This window comes from Epinephelus fuscoguttatus, linkage group LG6, assembly GCF_011397635.1.
Source record: "Epinephelus fuscoguttatus linkage group LG6, E.fuscoguttatus.final_Chr_v1".
Taxonomy (NCBI): domain Eukaryota; kingdom Metazoa; phylum Chordata; class Actinopteri; order Perciformes; family Serranidae; genus Epinephelus; species Epinephelus fuscoguttatus.
The window spans coordinates 23,273,386-23,290,771 of NC_064757.1; the positions used below are offsets into that span (position 1 = coordinate 23,273,386).

Sequence of the window (17,386 nt, forward strand, 5' to 3'; positions counted from 1 at the left end):
AGTGTACCAAACTCAACTGTACCATACCGTACTGTTCGGTGAAAACGGGCTCTATGTAACAAGTAGGCAAAGCAGAATCTCTATGGACAATGTATAAGTTTATTTAAAAACAAATAAAAATTAACAACACTCGATGGCTGGTTGCAATTCTGGTATTGTATACATGAAAATACAATCAAATCATAAAAAGTGCATTTCCATGACTTCTTTACGAATTTCTCAAAGCGAAAATATAGCGTACTTGCTAAGCACTATAGGAAGAGAACCCTTCTACCACAACAAGTACAACAGCAAGCAGAAAGGCATGCTGAGTAAATGTGAACACACAGGAACAGCATTTTGTGTCCTGTTATTGATGCCCAGAAGATGGGCATAAAAACTGTACAAAATTCAGACACTGATGTTTAACAAAGAACATTGTATTTACAGTACATCAGTGTTTTGTTGGCAGGCTTTGGCAAAATTATGTACAAATTATTTTGTTTCTAATGGCAAAGATTAATTCTGTAAGTCATACAAAACTGGTTATGTAAGGCTGTTTATAGACCTTTTCAAAGTCTTCAGATTGTGACAGTAATACTGGAGATTTAAATAAATGAAACTGATTAATTCAGTCAGCACTGTTACGTTTTACATATGGTTGCTCGTGATTATAGTTAAAAAACCTTTAACTAAATAACTGTAAAGTAAAAGATATGTTTCACAAACTGTCCAAAACGGCACAATATTCATGTAACACTAACATGCCTTGCCAAACTGACCAACTTTAAGTGGTTTGGAGTCCTTTTATAGTCTTTTGTGCGACTACATTTCAAGTCTTACTTTGGCATGTCTTTTTTTTAAGGTCATTAAGCACCTTTACATTTCCATGTCCTCCTCTCCAGAGCTGGGGGCCACAGGAAAGCTGTACGGAGAAGAGTGTGTGTCTGAGGGTGGACTGGAGGGGCTGTGGGGGGTGGGAGATGGACACGGAGTCGGGGGTTGCCGTGGTACTGTCTGTTGTTTACGCTGTTTCTGTAATGAGCCCTTTCGCTTCCGACAGAAGGGATCATCTGGTGGCCGCCACAACACCAACTCCATGCAGGAATGGCTCCTAAAGGGGTGAAGAAGAAGTAAGTGAGACCAAAATAAACACAGAGGAAAGAAATTGTTGACAGCTTCTCAAAGAGGAAGATTCATAAAACACTAAATGTTCAAATAACAGAATCAGGAGAACATACACAGACTGGGCTACTGTGTGTGGTAGGATGTCGCTGATGCCGCGCTGCAGACCCTCCTTCAAACTGTCTGAGATCACCAACACTGGCCGTCTCTGTGCAGGCTCTACATCCAGATCTTCATCCTCATCGTCATCCTCCAGCGTTATTCTTTGACACATAAAAGTTGCAGTACTTACTTGAGGCAATAGAAGGTAGAGTATATGTTGTTACCACCTTGTCATGTGATACAACCCCTAAAGCCGTCACCACCACTGAACGGCAAAACAAACCCGTTGTGGCTAAATGTTGAGAGCTGCAGTACCAGAAGGGAAACCAGCAAATATCTCAGCTATGTAAAGGTGGATGCAACTGAAAATACTGGACAGTCTGTGGACTGTATTTGAAAACTGGCAGAAACAAAGCTGCCTGACATATACTGTATATGTTAGTTGGGCACCTGGTTGCTACCTTTTTTTAATAAAGCCCCGACCTAACCCATAAACGTTACGAACGCAGAAAATAAGAAAATACATACAGAGTCTCTGCAGAAAAATACACCGCCACACATCTGGTGGAGAGAATACTCCTGCATGAGTCTACATATTGTTTTTTAGGACAATCCTGCACAGTATATCTTTTAAGTATTCAAAATCATGAATCAAGTACTTCTTTACAACAAAATCCTAATACTAAAATATTTTCTCAAATATTAAAGATCAGTTTGCAACAGATTTTGTACTTTTTAAACTCAACTCATTCAGTGAGACATTAGAGCCTGACCCATGATATCTTGATACAGAACAGGCCAGACAAAAAATGATACTATTGAATTATGGCACATGTATACAACTCAAACTAAACAAACCTTTACAGCAAATAAGAGCCTGTTCACCTGGTTCTATTTTAAACAGGATTAGTCTGTTTAATCAAAGTCACTTTGGGGTATACTCTGATGTGTAATAGATTGTGACCTTTCCAGAGTGTACCCCTCCTCTCACTACATGCATGTTGGAATAAACTCAAGCCCCTCGTGACCCTGAACAGAATAAAAAGAATGTACTACTTCTCTTTCACTTACAATAGACTGTGACAACGTACACCTGAATTAATTAGTGCATTCAACAGCACAACAGCATTTAACCATATAAGCAGTGTACCCTCTGTCAGCACAAGATGTCCAAGGATAGATAGATAGATATTTTTGGTTATAAGTTGTGAGTTTGAAGTCTAATTCTAACATGACAGTGGTCAGCAGTTTTTGTAACTTTTTTCCCACACCCTGCAAGTTGCATACCTGTCTTCGATCTCCTGCAGTTTCCTCTGAGCTGCCTCTATCTCCATGCAGGAGCTCTCTGTCTCGGGTCGGGACGCAGCAGTGGAGGGCTGCAGCAAAATCAAAGGCTGAGGCGCCGTGCAGGGCTGTGGAAGTGCAGGGCTGGCTTGCTGGGCAGACAGGGGCAGGCAGCTGTTCGCTGTCGGCCAGTCACGATGAGTGCTTGTGTTTGAGGTCTCTAAAATGTCCTCCTCTGCCTCTAACATTAACCTCCTCCTTTTAGCACTGCATCCCCTGGGGAAACAGAATTGTCTCAACACTAACATGTGACTATTCCCAGCACTGCCAAATGTTAAGTGAAACTTTGAGTGTGTCTCTTTCACTTACTCATCATCAACTCTCCTCCTGTGCTTCCTGAGGCATCTCGTCTCCCAGCTGCTGTGGGACAGAGAGACAGATGTGTCAAACCACAATATAAGACAATGTCAGGTTAGGATTGAAAAGCCATCTCAAGTGCATTTATGACAAATGTGTGGAGGGGATTTACACCCCCTAAATAACCAGCTACATACCTGCTGGAGAGAGTTGCTCTCTGCAGATCTCCAGACGTACTTGGAGAGCCGAGGTTAAACTCAGGAAGGCTTGTGGGGCCTGAAAATGAGTACATGTCTGGCAGAAACCCCAGTTCACTGCTAGTGGGAGCGGGGTGGTGCATGGTGGTCCAGTCGGTGAGATGATTTGAAGGGACAAGAAGGTAACTACTGAGAGATCTGACGTGGGAGATCAGCATTGATATCAATCAGACGAGCTGATAAAATGATTCTCTATAAACCAACATGACGCACAAGTTTACACAAGGACAGCTGGCTGACTGTCTAAGCTAGCTACAACGCCACTGTTACACTAAACCTTAATATGACATGGCTGATAAAACTACCTATTATTATGACATATTAACGTTATAACTCTGATGAACAACTTTGAATAAGTAACCCAGACACATAACGTTAACAGCGTTAGGGACAGACCTGTGCAACTGCCCTGCCCCTTCGTGTTTTTGTTGTTGTTTGACGTTAGCTCGTCTCCGTCAGGTCACATCGTTTTCCGTTGAAATAATCCCGTTAGCACGAAGCAACAGGCTTTACACGCTCAAGTCATGCTAACTTAATGTCGATACAACCTGTGGACACACACAGCTCCCACGTTAAAGGGCTCTGTGGCGTGAACTGCTTGAATGGTGGGCTGGCTTATCTTAGTTACTCTGAAAAAGTGAGTCGCGCCAGAAGAGTCGTCAGGATTCTAGAAAGTGCGTATGTTACGTTGGGGGAATTATGGGAGTTGTAGTTTTGTAAACCGCAATTGTAGTAGTTGTAAACCGACTCACGTTTGCGTTGAACACTTGGCGAGAAACAGGAACAAAGTTAACGAAGGGGCGTTTTTATTGAAGCACCGACACCACGTTAACTAGCTTAAATTAAAATGTCAGTTTCCGACCTTCAGTCCAACGTCAGTTTGTGTAAAGCAAGATGGACACCCGAGTCGTCTTTGTACGTTCGTTTTTGCCAAAGAGTACATACGTTGACAAGATGGTTCCCTCCCACCCCTTGTTTACAGTCACCGGCCCTGGCTCGTGTGGTTTAAAGGGGCCGTCTTGCTTTTCTTATGGTCGTGTCATCTCAAATAACGAGTCATGTGACAGTGAAATACTAGAAGCTGTTGTCTCTGCCTGTGTCCTCACTCAGCTGTTAATCTTCACACTGGAGTCACCCTCTCTTTGAGGAGGTAAGACAATGCGCTTACTGCAAAAATGTTACAGGCTTACAAGCTATTAACCAAACAGCTGCCATAATAGCTTATTATAAACACGACATTATATTATTTACTAACCTAACAGCGCTGTGTTGTCTGTTATGCATCTTACGTTAATCCAAAGGTATACTGCAATCATATTATTTTATTCTTAGATATCTGTGTACCTGCCTTCCTCAAATACGCAAATACTTTTACACTAATAGTTTTTTATCTGACAATTTTACAGTAGGCCTTCTTTCGTTTCAGGCGAATATATTGATTTATTTCGACTGATTGTGTTATCTAACAAGCTGCCCAGAATGCTGTCTTTGGTCATAGTCACAGGCCTCCTGGCTTTTGTCTCTGGTAAACCATGTGGTAAGTTTTTTTTTCTTTTTTTAATCCATTTATCACCAATCATTAAAAAACTCGGACTGCTCTTAGTTAATTTGAACTCTAGGAATAACCCAGTTTACAAAAACACTGAGTCACTGGTCTGGACATTCACTTATTTTGCAATTACCCACTTCATGAATCTGAATGGCCTTCATCTTGCTTATTGACAAAAGTTGTGTAAATCACAGAAAATGTTGACACCTTTTTGATTCAGGACAGACATTGAGATATTTGGATCTTGAACAGCAATGACTCTTCTTTTAGCAAAGACAGACGTCCCCTCAGTCTTTGTTTCCTCTTGTTATGACTGCTGATGCTGCAGTTCTGATGTCGCAATGCTCTGAAAGTTCAAGTTGATGTCAGCAAGAGAATGTTACTGAAATATTTTTACATCTGTGATCAAAATTTCTGAAAAACATTTTTTTTCTTTTAATATTTGAATCCAGATACTGAAGGATCCAACAGAGAGCTGCACCTAACACTCAATAAGAATCTCCTCCGCTCTCTGGAGACACAGGAAGGACTCCCCAATCCCAGTGTCCACTTGGCTTTACGGCTTTCTGATAACCACAACCTCGCCAAGGAGAATGAACACCTGAATAAACTGAAAAATGATTTGCACAATGACCTTCAGAGGTATTTCACTGTCTGACACAAAAAGATGTCTCGCTATTTCAGATCATTATGTCCATTAATCTGATCTTCTCCCCTGGTGTTCCTTAGCTCTCTCTCTAACAGCCAGTCTGTGGTCGGCCTCTTGGCGCTGTACACTCTGGCTTTGAAGTCCTCCTGCCACGACCTCAACACAGTCACCTTCACCGTCAGTGAGAAGAGCGAGAAGCTGCTGACACACCTGAAGAATCAGATGGAGCAAGAAAAAGAGCACATTGCCTGTAAGTTTTCCTTTGACCTTTTTGGAGGCCAATGGTTGTCATAAAAAGTGTTCACCGTCCTGTTTTACATCCTGTTACAAAATGAGTTCAAAGCTTGTCTAGTGAGGATATTTCTTTGGAAAGGAAATCCAAGAAAATGTATTTGAAAGTGTAAAATTACAACAAACAGCTAATTCCAATGCATGTTATTTTCTTTATGACTTAAACATTTTATTTCAGTTTTGAAATTAGTCATAAGAGCAACTATTAACTAATTCCATTGAAACTGAAATATGAAGAACTTAAAATACATTTCAATCTCTTGAATGTCACTGTCAAGTCGTGTTTGACCATAATTTGGTTTCTTTTATTTCTCCTCTCCTTTGCACAGTCAGCCACCGCCCTTTGACCAACTATTACCAGTACTCTCTGGGTGTGCTTGCTCTTTGCGTGAGTGGCATCAGGGTCAACAACCATGTCAGCAACAAGCTCATCAAGGCGGTAGAAAATGAGCACTTCAAACATGGAGACTCCGAGAGTACTGGTGAGTTTAACATGCCTAAATGTTTTCTTATTCTATGATTAAATAGAAGATGTGCAGGCAAACCTAATGGTAAAAATGATCAATGAATTGCCCTATGATAGTTTACACAACACTCATACTGTGGACTAAGATATAGGACTGCAAACTGTCTATGGTGGAGTGCGACAGTGTGAAAGATAAAACCTGTGCTGTGTGATGTTGCATTCCATTTAGAGACATATTTTAAACACATTAGTTACCTGAGATAAATTTTACTAGTGGGTCATCTCCAGAGGTGTGGACTCGAGTCAAATGACTTGACCCCGAGTCACAAAATAAATTACTTAAGCCACGCCTTGACAAAATCAAAAGACTTGCAACTCGACTTGGACTTTGAAAGGAATCCAGTAACCACAATGACACATTTCATCTTCATTCTCTCTTTAGACACCTACGCCATGGCTGGAATGGCGCTCCAGTGTGTAAAGGACTCTGGTTCTCATGTGCAGAATGCTGCTGAGCTCGACACAGCTCTCAGCAAGATCAAGGAGAAGCTCTTGGCCGCTCGACGGAACGACGGTCATATTGGCAATGAGTTCAGCACAGGCCTCGCAGTGCAAGTAAGGATCCTTTTCCTTATTTTTTGTCCAGCTCCCTTTGTCTCTTTCACTGCATGAAACAAAATTTTCTCAGTTTAAATGTTCTCATTTGTTGTGTTCCAGGCCTTATTGGCAATGGGCACCCATATTGCAGACTGTGCTGCCTCAATGGAGGCCATGAGGACAGGTGCCAGAGGCAACACGTACCACAACCCCATGGCTGTATCTCAGATCCTGCCAGCTCTGCAGAAGAAATCCTACCTGTTGGTTAAAAGCAAGGAGTGTCGCAATGAGGATGGTACGTGCAGCGTTATGTCTGCCCCCTGTGGTCACTGTGGTTTCTGGTTGTGTTTTCACAGTGTGTGTGTTCTTACAGACTCTCTGGTGCTGGAGCCCGTAGATCCTGTGGTGGTTTTACCAAGCAAGACCGAAGTGGCTGTGATGGTGGAGGTGGTGACGGCCAGTGGAGCAGCTGCTCTGTACTCTGTGAATGTGCCAAAGGGCAGCTCTCTGCTGCAGGCCCTTGAACTGCTCAGTGGAAAAGATGTTGGCTTCACGTGAGTTCATATAATGTGTCTGTGTGTATTTCTTTTCATAGCTCCTTTGAAATCTTGTGTGATTGTCAATATTAAGTAATATTTGGTTTGCAGGTTTGAGAAAGAGTCCAGTCTGTGGGGGCCTTTCTTAAGTATGGTGAACGGAGAGCAGGCCAGACAGAGCGACCGCAGATACTGGCACCTCTCCTCTGATGGCACTGCACTCACTGAGGGTGAGGACTCACATACACATACATATTATAGTATATAGTAGTATAGTATAATAGAGCATTCTCTTCTTCTTTTCTGCTGCTACAATTTCACTTTGGTTAAAATTGCTAATGCTAATGCTGGTGCATTTACAGCAATGTGTAAATGTTGTTGTTGATTAATGTGTATTGTCCCTGCACAAATAAATCAACTTAAAAAAAAAAAACAAATATAAAATAAATTACAGTAGTGTCCTGGCAGCTTAGCTGCCCAGACCCTAATAAACAAAGTTTTGCTTTTTCTTTCAGGTATCAATGATTACAAGATTGAGGTGGCTCAGAAGATCATCATCAAAAACTCAAGCTACTGAGGGTCACTGCAGATGCAACAGTGATTGATGACGATCAAAAGCAGTCGGGTCTCGACATTTCTCTATCCTTTGCTGTTTTAGCACTGATCATACTTAAATCATCTGATGCCATCAAGTAGGCTTGAAGCTTGAATAAAAGTGTAATTTAGAACTAAATGAACAGACTTTGTGAATATTCTGTCTTCAGAATGTAAATGATAAAGATTTTTTATGATGGTTTGTTAAATGATTGTGAAATGTTTATTAAAATGTCTTAGAAAGCATGATTGTGTTTTTTTAAACAAATAAAAGTTTGGATGGCTTTTTAAATGAAGAATTTCTGTGGGTTTGTGTTTTTATTCCAAAAAAATATGAATAATAGGCTAATGACAATCAATTAAATTCTTAAATCACATGAGATTTCTTTACAAACTAACACAGCTAATGAAAAAATTGTTATTTTGGTGTAACTATTTTTATTGCACATGTTAAGCACGTTTATAATGGATTATGAAAGTTAATTGTTGTCACACATGCAGTAATGTCAGAAAAATCTACTGAGATCCAAACACATGAAGTACTTAATCACTTGTTTGGTGTTAAAATAAGTTATTTCTTTCAGCTGAAATTTTCATGGAGCTTCTTACAGTTTTAAAAGTTCTTTAAGTGGCATGAGTGAATGAAATATAACACTGGATGTCTTAAAAATCACCCTTTTTTGACACAAGTAACTGTCCCACTTTAACACTTTTGTTCAAACACAGTAGGGTATTAACATTTTTGATAAAATGTCTTGCTGATGTTGATGGTGTCAACAGAAATACTTATTATTCCCCAGCAAACAAGTTTAAATGTCACTCTGATGCCACATTAAAGTGTATTTTTGTTTGTTCGTGAAAATCAGTGAAAAGTGAACTCTGCAACAGGTAAGTTTAGATCAAACTGATACAGACACCACAATGTGTGTGCTATTATTAAGTACTTTAAATGTCATTAGATAACAAGAAAATGTTAGGACTTATGAATACGATGATAAATAAAGAGACGAATCAGTGACAAGATTAAACATACATTGTCCACAGATACATGCTCGATAAACAGCTAAAACTGTACTGCTTAAAATTTCACATATATATATTTTTGTAAAAACAATTTGGAAAAACGACATTTTATGGGTTATACACTAAAAAAATAACCCACTGGTTCAACTTAAAAAACAGTTCCAACTTTGGCATTATTGAGTCAGTCCTATGAGTCTTTGATAATCTGACCAACTCCATTAGTTTAATACAACCAACATGACTTGCTTTAACCTCAAAAAAACTTGAACTTGAATCAACTTAATATTTATCCAAAAGTTGTGGTGATATTTAGTGGTCATGTGGTCAAATTCATTTAAGATATTCTAACTTATTTACTTTGATTCCATCCTACTCAAAAATATCAAAAATGTTTTTGATTTTGACCAAATTCTTAAAATAAGTTGTTGAGTGACTTAAACACATTAATGTAACAAATGTAGTTCTTTCTGCTGAAAAACGTCTTCATTTTTACTGACTAAATAAATATTTAATGACGTTTTGCATAAGCAGAAATAAAGCAACTCACCTCCTCATCCATCTGCAGGTTAACCTGAGGGCAGAACTGAAGTACTTGCTGATTATGACCAAACTGGGGTCGTCACCATTTCAAACCATGCTGTATAAACACACAGCAGTCCTTATGTCTGTTCGGTAAACATATTAAATCGAAGCAAACGTGAATTTTGTCACTTGCCACCAATTTTCTCCTCAAACATGTGATTTGTCAAAAGACTTTTATTGTGAAAGTACGCTACACGACACCGGAAGTGATTTATATTGTGATTTATATTTATATTGCTACTGTTTGTAGCATTTAGACCTTAGACACAATTTAATTGTTAATTAATTAATATGCGAAACTAAAGTCCGGACGCCACGGGAACATTTTAGCCGATATATCGATGTTTATAAATGTAGCATAGGTAGCACTTTTAGCTACAAGTCGATCAGTCATACCGAAAGTTCACGTTAGCATAACGTTACCTCATGGAGAGGAGGAGCTAGCGACCATGAGATTAGCTCAGCGGTAATGAGAAGTCTTACTAACACCAATATGAGCTAACACCAAGTGATATGTAGATTAATGTGATTATATCTTTGTAGTTGTATTTATGCCTGTCACAATGTCTGCCCTGTATCGATGCATTCTGTTCAACCGTGTTTCCAAGCTGAAAACAGGGGTGACACAGGTCAAGAGATTTGGATATAACATGAATGCGCCTCCTCCACAGTGGACGACACCTGACAGTCTCCTTAGAGTTGGAAACACAGCCATAACACAAATAACTAACCTACGTACTATGGCTAACAAGTCACGGAGGCTCAGTTTTTCTTGTTCAAGGTGTCTGTCGACTTCAACTGAGAATGGAGCAGCTCGAGTGAAGAGAGTTTCTATCGAGGGCAACATTGGTGAGACCAGTGTATTTACAGTGTTTCACAATAAGAGTTTATGTGCCAAATTGACTGATTGACTGTTAGTAACATGTGATCTGTGTTATGTGCTCTGACACAACAGCTGTTGGAAAGTCGACCTTTGCAAGACTCTTACAGTCAGCTTGTCCAGACTGGGAGGTGGTGGCAGAACCTGTCAGCAAGTGGCAGAATATTGAAAGTGGGACCTCGAAGGTGCGTAAACATTTCCTGACCTCTACATCTTTTCCTAACAAACATCCAAGGGAGCCAAGCTTGACCACATTTCCATTTGTGTCTTTGACAGGGGACAGACACGTCCCCTCAGAAGACAGTCAGCAACCTGCTGCAGATGATGTACCAGGACCCTCAGCGCTGGTCGTACACATTTCAGACATATTCCTGCATGAGCCGGCTGAGGACGCAGCTGCAGCCTCCTCCAGCTCGCCTCCTCAGCTCAGAGGGAACACCTGTCCAGGTGTATGAGCGCTCCATCTACAGCGACAGGTGAGTGGGTCAGGACAGGAAAGTGAAAATGAAATCATGTCAGGGGAACTTAAGTTGTGAGAAGACTCATAATAGTCCCATATGGTCGAGAAGATGTCTTCTTGACCAAAGCTGTTTCATCCAGAGTGAGCTGTAGACTTTTCCACTACTGGTCATCAAAGGTGTGCCCAAGATGGAATCAGTATAAAACAGATATGTACTGTATTTAGTATTTAACTTATTGAGCAAATGCATTCTCTTTTATTTTGTGTGCTTATAATTAAATTTGGCTCTCTGTCCTGTCAGATACATTTTCGCCCTGAACATGTTTGAGCTGGGTTGCATCAACTCTACAGAGTGGGCAGTGTACCAGGACTGGCACTCCCTCCTGGCAGACCAGTTTGGACACCAGGTGGAGCTGGAGGGCATCATCTACCTCAGAGCCCCTCCAGAGGTATGAACACAAGAGATTTCATGTTACACTTCATGTTACATTCAAGCGATACAATAAATCTAACAATATCTCATGAGAGAAAAAAGATGTTTACAGCACAACATATCAGCTTGTAGCTGTTTGTATTTGCATAATTTTACTGTAAATTGACCTGTACTCTATTTTATGTTGAAAAAGACACAAAGACATACTTTTGTTATCACTCAGAAATGTATGGAGCGTCTGGAGCGTCGGGGAAGGGCAGAAGAGAAAGGAGTGAAACTGGACTATCTGGATAAGCTGCACGTTCAGCATGAGAAGTGGCTCGTTGAGAAGACCACTGAGTGAGTGCTAATGACAGCATGTCTGTGCTGCTTGTTCTCTTCAGACACTCCCTTTTAGCTGTTATCAAGATGATGGACCATTTTTGAGGCATTTTGTAATTAGGTGGCGACAAGCACCGTGTAAAAAATTTATAAGAAAATTACACTTAAAATTGGTATTTATAGCCATAACGATCTCATCAAAATCTAGTATGAAAGTGGATTAAAATTCAAAAAGTAAAAGTCAAACAACAGTGGTGGTACAGCCATTGTATTATAGGATACCTCACTCAGATTCCTATTTGACAGACACCATTTAAATGCCTCTCCCTGCAGCTGTTTGTTGCTCTGCTGTGAACAGATGACGGTCAGCAGTGTGTGGTCTGAGGTGGTCGGTGTAATACAGCTCGACTCTCTCTTTTCAGAATACATTTTGAGAAGCTGAAACGGATACCAGTGTTACAACTCGATGCCAGTGTGGAGTTTCAGAGTGACCCGGAGGTGCAGGAGGAATTTATAACAAAGGTATTTTTATTTATTGCACTTTGACATAATAGCTGCTACACCAGGGGGAACCACATGAGGGCCCCATACTAATGTTTGAGCCCTTATTTCTCATCTTCACACATCCCACACATCTTCCACCACAGTAGCTCTCTTGAACTGGTTCCATTCAGGTTTCGTGGAACCTTGGTGCTATCTAACGAAGCAGCCTGCATTTCCATCAGTTTTGAGCAAAACCATTGTAATCGAGAATTTGTCATCAACAGAGAGGGTTATAGTAGTAGCAAAATGTCAGATTGCATCAATTACCTGTGAACATTTGTTCTGTTATTACAGATATTTGCTTTCAACCAAAAAACAAGCATGGACCACTGCACACTTTCCTTATCAACAATTTCTCACGTGACATCTCTGTTGTTGTAGTTTTCATCCTCTCTTTCCAAACTGTAGAATATGACAAGCCCATGCATGTCGTCACAGTTTGCACTTCAGGTTAAGAGGAAAAAAGCTTTTTTTGGCTGGGAACTAGTTTGTCTGGTTTTGAACTAGTTTATTTTTGGTCTAGATGCTCTGAATGGTTCAAACTTAGGCGCAGGAATCAGAGCAGAACTCATTTTCCATATTGGTGGTACAGGGATTAACAGTCTTTGATCTAAGGAGCGTCGTTGTAGTGACACATTATTGTTTTCTGATCTGACTTTTGATGTGTTTCATGTTTCTGATCCACTGTGATCCTAAAGTATCTTTTCACGCACAGATGAAGAACTTCTTCAATGCTTTGTGAGAAGATTGTCATCAGCTACCGTCAGCAGTGGGGAACAGATGAGTCCAGACAGACCTCAGTCAGTCAACTGTGTTAACTGACCTGTAACTACAGATGAGCCTCTCATACACTGAAGAAAATAAAACACAATATAAAATGCTCTCTTTTTAATAAGCTGCAGGACCATACTACATCTGTACATCAATGTGTTACCTCTGAAAAGACTTTTAGATTGTCACTTTTTTTCTTCAACATTTTGTTTGCATGTTTATGTTTTTTAAATTCAGTTGCTAGCTAAAGTTACTTCTTATATTGTCATGTTTATTCACTTCCATCAAAACTAAGTCAGTGCTATCACTGCTGGGACCATCTGGAAACACATTTACTGAGCATCAGAGTTTTTGTGTATGTTACTGCTTTACACATTACTGACAGACAAGAGCAAGCTAATAGGACAACTATAATATTTGTTGTTTGTTTATGAATAAAAACGTATTCCTTTTTAATTGGTGTGAGATATACTGTCCTTTTTTTAATCAAAGATTTTCTTAAATTTTGTATTTGTTTTATTAGTTTCAGTATGTGTGAAATTTCACTGTCACTAAACAGAAAGGTGCTAATGGCTGTACAGCATTTTAAGTGATGTTAATGGATTTTTACATGTCAAAAGGATTAGGCTCCTAAAGTGAGTATAAAAGGCCAGGCAGTTTGACAGGACAATGACCTTGGCTAAATGTTTTCTTTGTCTCCCCCTCCGGTGTGCTCTGATGATCAGAGGGGCCGTTGAGATGCCTGGAGTGCTCAGGGGTCATCAAAGGGCAGCTGTCCACTATAAAGGGGCCTGTCTGGAGCTCCGTCTGTACATAGCATCATTTCAGCCTGAGAGCAGCTGGAGGAAGGAAGGAAGATCTTTGCCTCTCTCATTGCGGTTAAGAGTCAATTTTGAGTTTCAGTAGAAAATGGACGTCCTGACAGTTTTCTGCACATTCTTCCTCTGCTCTTTTGGAGCTGTTTCCTCCACTCAGTGGCACAGATATCTCTCAGGCCTCGAGACTAGTTTCGCATTCAGAAATCTCTCGTTTAATCATCACAGCAGATACCCGATGTACATGATGCAGCTGTACCGTTCCTTCCGGACTTTTGATTCCTCGACGTCAGTAGCTGTCCTTAAAACACAAGGTGACACCCCGTCAGTACGCAGCTCTGATTCCGTCATAAGTCTGACAGCCAGAGGTGAGTAAACTGTTATTTGTCCAATGCTAAAATGCATTAATGGTTATACAGCATGTTATATACAGTATGTGTTAGTTTCTATCCTCCAGCAGCTCTTTGGTTGGTACATTATCTGTGTTATCAGACCCTCCCTCTTTACAACCCAGCAAGTGCCAAAATGCTTATTCAACTTTAAAGGCTTTCTCTGTTTTATGTGAGTGGGTGTGTGTATTAGCCCTCAGACATCCTTGCACAGGGGGGTTCAATACACATCCTGTCCTGTTCACCCTCCCACTCAGTGCTGTGACATTTGTCCGGGGATCTGGTTTGTCCAGAATCCTCCACTCAGCTCTGTGTGTGTGAATCTGACTTTTCATTTACATGTTCGGTCTCATTTTTAGGTTGCTATCAAGTTGGTGAAAGATGGACAGTCACATTTGACATGTCGTCCATCTCTACTTGGGAGTTTATCCAGTTGGCAGAATTTCGGATCAGACTTCCTGCTTTCTCCGCCTCCAGGCGTGCCACTGTGGATTTATATCACTCTGGAAAGCAGAACTGTGACCTGGGCAGCACGTCATGCCAGGATGAGCAGCTTTTCCTGGGGAGCTTTGACACATCAGCCAGCAGCGCAAAGTCCTCCTGGAAGGTTTTTAATGTGACTGCGCTGCTAAAATACTGGCTGTACCAGGGAGATGGAGTGTTGAGCCAAGAGGCCTCAGGAGAACCCGAGGCGGACAATGGGAGCGGTGCTGGAGATGACGGGGGGAAGTCCCTCCTCAAGAATCTGGGATTGACACAAAGAAAAATACACCATCCAACCACAAACCGGGTCATGATGGTCATCTTCTCCAAACACAATGTGCCCCAGGAAGGCCACACAGCACACAGCCTCATTCACACGGTGGAGAACTCCAAATATGTGAAGATGGACAGAGTCAGCAGTGACCGTCAAAGTCGACGCCACAAAAGGAACAGGATGGAGAGGATGAGGGTGGCTGCAGAAGCTTCACCCACTGCTGCACCAACAACAGAGCCAACCCAGAGGCCGCTGTGTCGGAGAGTAGACATGTGGGTGGACTTTGACCACATCGGCTGGGACGAGTGGATCGTGCACCCTAAACGCTACAATGCATTTCGCTGTGAGGGGGAATGTCCTTCACCGCTGGATGAGTCCTTCAACCCCACCAACCATGCATACATGCAGGTGAGACTGATTTTCAACCCGGTTCAACTCTTTAGACTTGAACAGTTCTTGTTTCGTTGCTGGTTTATTCACGTAAATTATTCATGTATCTTTCAGAGCCTCTTGCAACATCACCATCCAGAGAGAGTGTCATGCCCGTCCTGTGTGCCAACGCGCCTCAGCCCACTCTCCATGCTGTACTTCGAGCAGGACGACTTGGCCCTGCGGCATCACGAGGACATGATCGTTGAAGAGTGTGGATGTCACTGAATGCCAACATGTCCCTGGTTTCACTGCAGTCACAAGAGCAACAACTGATGGAGCATAATCTTGAGCTTTATTTCAGCTGCTTCTTTACTGTTGTGTCAAAAATAATGTTCAAATATTAAATTTAAGTTCCTAATCATGGCCTCTTACAACAAATGACGGGATAGGACTGTTGAGTTTGAAGGACAAAATATTTCATCCACACTGGGTGTTACATAATCGTATATATCTTTAGTATCTATTTATACGTTATAATGTATATTTTGTACATAAAATATAAAAACATATATTAAAGCATTTTATTTTGACACGACTCTGATGTTTTATGTTTTTTTTGTTGCTCAATACATTTACTTTTTCTTAATATTGGGTGCTTGAATTTTCTAATTAAAGTTATGAACTCTAAAAATATATAAACTGGATAGATTTTTTTTTTTAAATTGCACCGTTTGAAATTGACCACAGAATACTTTAAAGACGGGGACTCATAATTTCAGATTGTTTTCAAAATAAAATCTTTAGAGCTATAGATTTAGTAGTGTTTAAATTTCACATGATGTTTTATGTTTTTTTAAGCTCCACTATTAAATTAGAATTTAGCTGCTCTTTTTTAAATTATGAAAGTTGTGAACTCTAAAAATAAGTAAACTGGGAAAAACGTTTTTTTAAATTGCAGTTTGAAATTGGCAACAGAATATTTTAAAGAAGGGGACTCATAAATTCAGATGGTTTTCAAAATAAAAGACTTTAGTGCTACAGATTTAGTAGTACTTAAATTTCACAATAAGGTTTTCAGTTGATTAGAAGATTTAAGTCTATGTCCATTATTTTCATCCACGCATACCTTTATGGTTTTAAGAGCTGGGACCAAGTCACTGTTTTGCAAGTCACCACTAAGTCTTAAGTCTTTGTACTGGAGTCTCAAGTAAGGTCCCAAAACCTAAACTTTGAGTTTCAAGCCCTAAACAAGTCATAATGGGCTCTTTGCTAGATGAAATGCCATTTTAACAACAGACTAATAGTGTATTAAACAATAATTTAAAAAAAAACATGAATGCTTTTTAAAAGCATGGCTGTCAGATTGGTTCAAACAAAGTGGATCTGGGGAATAAAGTGTCACCTTGGAAATTAACAGAGTTAATATTGAATCAGGGAATGAAGGGAGTTTTTTAAAATGACTTTAATATTGGGCGTGGGGGAAGGTCTCAAGTATTTTCAAGTCAAAAGGCTGAAGTTCAATTGAGCGCACGAGTCAATGGTATTTTAGTCCATGCTGAGTCTAAAGTCATCAAATTTGTGACTTGAGTCTGACTCGAGTCCACAGCTTTGGTTTTCCTTTGTATTTGTTTCCACTGAATCTCTCAGCAGTAGCTGTATCATGTTATACAGAACAAAATCCACGAACAAAAACACTTCTCAAAGGCTCAACCTGCTCGTAGATACTCATCTACATCTTAATCCCATTTGTCCTCTCTGACTTGTGACCAGCTAACATCTTAGTGTATTTGCCTTCCTCACCTCCAATTCACATCTCTGGGCCCATTACAGCACCACACATCATCAGAGGTCATTAGTTTCCTCTCTGGCCAGGTTTCTTTTGTTGATTGTGATCAAACAGGCAGGCTGAGCGGAACTATGCAAGAAGTGTACTGAAGGATGGGTCAGTGGGGAAGAGAAAAGCAGTAGCACTTGTTTATTTTGGGGAGGGGGTGGGGGTGCCAGGAAGAAGAGGTGACAAGGGGAGATTTAGACCCCAAACAAACACAGAGTGATGTGAGGGAATGGAGAGAGTCAACGTCTGGATGCTAAGGCTACTGTGGAGGGAGGACAGGGTGGACTGGAACTGATGAGCTGAAACCTTTCAATCCACACTTCCAACCAGGACACGACCAGACAAGACCAGTTCTCTCTCAACTTTCAGTTTTATGCACCTGTTTTGTCTCACAAGAATCTCGCTGTTAATGATGCCAGA

The 17,386-nt window shown here is 40.6% G+C and overlaps 4 protein-coding genes across 8 annotated transcripts; 3 read left to right on the forward strand and 1 right to left on the reverse strand.

Annotated features, from left to right (window-relative positions):
- Nucleotides 1–125: 125 nt before the first annotated feature.
- On the reverse strand, nt 126–4,000 carry ccdc117 (coiled-coil domain containing 117). Of its 3 annotated transcripts, none has more exons than XM_049578391.1 (6): nt 3,501–4,000; nt 3,045–3,242; nt 2,860–2,907; nt 2,494–2,766; nt 1,221–1,367; nt 126–1,093 (listed from the first exon to the last, which is right to left on the reverse strand). In XM_049578391.1, the coding sequence occupies exons 2-6, from the start codon at nt 3,185–3,187 to the stop codon at nt 859–861; spliced, it is 846 nt and encodes a 281-aa protein (XP_049434348.1). In that variant the 5' UTR covers nt 3,188–3,242; nt 3,501–4,000; the 3' UTR covers nt 126–858. The 3 variants fall into 3 exon arrangements, with proteins under 3 accessions (XP_049434348.1, XP_049434349.1, XP_049434347.1); XM_049578392.1 differs by having other exon boundaries at nt 128–1,093; nt 2,860–2,910; nt 3,045–3,164; XM_049578390.1 differs by having other exon boundaries at nt 129–1,093; nt 2,860–2,910.
- Nucleotides 4,001–4,146: 146 nt separating this feature from the next.
- tcn2 (transcobalamin II) lies at nt 4,147–8,085 on the forward strand. The gene is made up of 10 exons (XM_049578385.1): nt 4,147–4,254; nt 4,531–4,641; nt 5,106–5,295; nt 5,383–5,552; nt 5,923–6,075; nt 6,502–6,674; nt 6,777–6,951; nt 7,030–7,210; nt 7,304–7,422; nt 7,708–8,085. Exons 2-10 carry the CDS (start codon nt 4,584–4,586, stop codon nt 7,767–7,769), a joined length of 1,281 nt encoding a protein of 426 aa, XP_049434342.1. The 5' UTR covers nt 4,147–4,254; nt 4,531–4,583; the 3' UTR covers nt 7,770–8,085.
- Nucleotides 8,086–9,613: 1,528 nt separating this feature from the next.
- Nucleotides 9,614–13,255, forward strand: dguok (deoxyguanosine kinase). Of its 3 annotated transcripts, none has more exons than XM_049578388.1 (8): nt 9,614–9,857; nt 10,173–10,240; nt 10,347–10,456; nt 10,548–10,747; nt 11,033–11,180; nt 11,388–11,503; nt 11,908–12,007; nt 12,744–13,255. In XM_049578388.1, exons 1-8 carry the CDS (start codon nt 9,841–9,843, stop codon nt 12,768–12,770), a joined length of 786 nt encoding a protein of 261 aa, XP_049434345.1. In that variant the 5' UTR covers nt 9,614–9,840; the 3' UTR covers nt 12,771–13,255. The 3 variants fall into 3 exon arrangements, with proteins under 3 accessions (XP_049434345.1, XP_049434343.1, XP_049434344.1); XM_049578387.1 differs by having other exon boundaries at nt 9,617–9,857; nt 10,063–10,240; XM_049578386.1 differs by having other exon boundaries at nt 9,616–10,240.
- A 453-nt stretch (nt 13,256–13,708) lies between these two features.
- Nucleotides 13,709–15,568, forward strand: spaw (southpaw). Its single transcript, XM_049578985.1, has 3 exons — nt 13,709–13,982; nt 14,363–15,168; nt 15,265–15,568. Exons 1-3 carry the CDS (start codon nt 13,709–13,711, stop codon nt 15,415–15,417), a joined length of 1,233 nt encoding a protein of 410 aa, XP_049434942.1. The 3' UTR covers nt 15,418–15,568.
- Nucleotides 15,569–17,386: the final 1,818 nt, after the last annotated feature.

Coding starts and splice junctions, on each gene's coding strand:
- ccdc117 (XM_049578390.1), bottom strand. CDS start 3,187: ATGCACCACCCCGCTCCCACTAGCAGTGAACTGGGGTTTCTGCCAGAC. Junction 1,368..2,493: donor CTGCAGGAGATCGAAGACAG/GTATGCAACTTG, acceptor TATGTGTCAAAG/AATAACGCTGGAGGATGACG. Junction 1,094..1,220: donor CACACAGTAGCCCAGTCTGT/GTATGTTCTCCT, acceptor TCACCCCTTTAG/GAGCCATTCCTGCATGGAGT.
- tcn2 (XM_049578385.1), top strand. CDS start 4,584: ATGCTGTCTTTGGTCATAGTCACAGGCCTCCTGGCTTTTGTCTCTGGT. Junction 6,675..6,776: donor GCACAGGCCTCGCAGTGCAA/GTAAGGATCCTT, acceptor GTTGTGTTCCAG/GCCTTATTGGCAATGGGCAC. Junction 7,423..7,707: donor TGGCACTGCACTCACTGAGG/GTGAGGACTCAC, acceptor TTTTTCTTTCAG/GTATCAATGATTACAAGATT.
- dguok (XM_049578386.1), top strand. CDS start 9,943: ATGCCTGTCACAATGTCTGCCCTGTATCGATGCATTCTGTTCAACCGT. Junction 10,241..10,346: donor TTCTATCGAGGGCAACATTG/GTGAGACCAGTG, acceptor CTGACACAACAG/CTGTTGGAAAGTCGACCTTT. Junction 10,457..10,547: donor TTGAAAGTGGGACCTCGAAG/GTGCGTAAACAT, acceptor TGTCTTTGACAG/GGGACAGACACGTCCCCTCA.
- spaw (XM_049578985.1), top strand. CDS start 13,709: ATGGACGTCCTGACAGTTTTCTGCACATTCTTCCTCTGCTCTTTTGGA. Junction 13,983..14,362: donor CATAAGTCTGACAGCCAGAG/GTGAGTAAACTG, acceptor TCTCATTTTTAG/GTTGCTATCAAGTTGGTGAA. Junction 15,169..15,264: donor CCAACCATGCATACATGCAG/GTGAGACTGATT, acceptor TGTATCTTTCAG/AGCCTCTTGCAACATCACCA.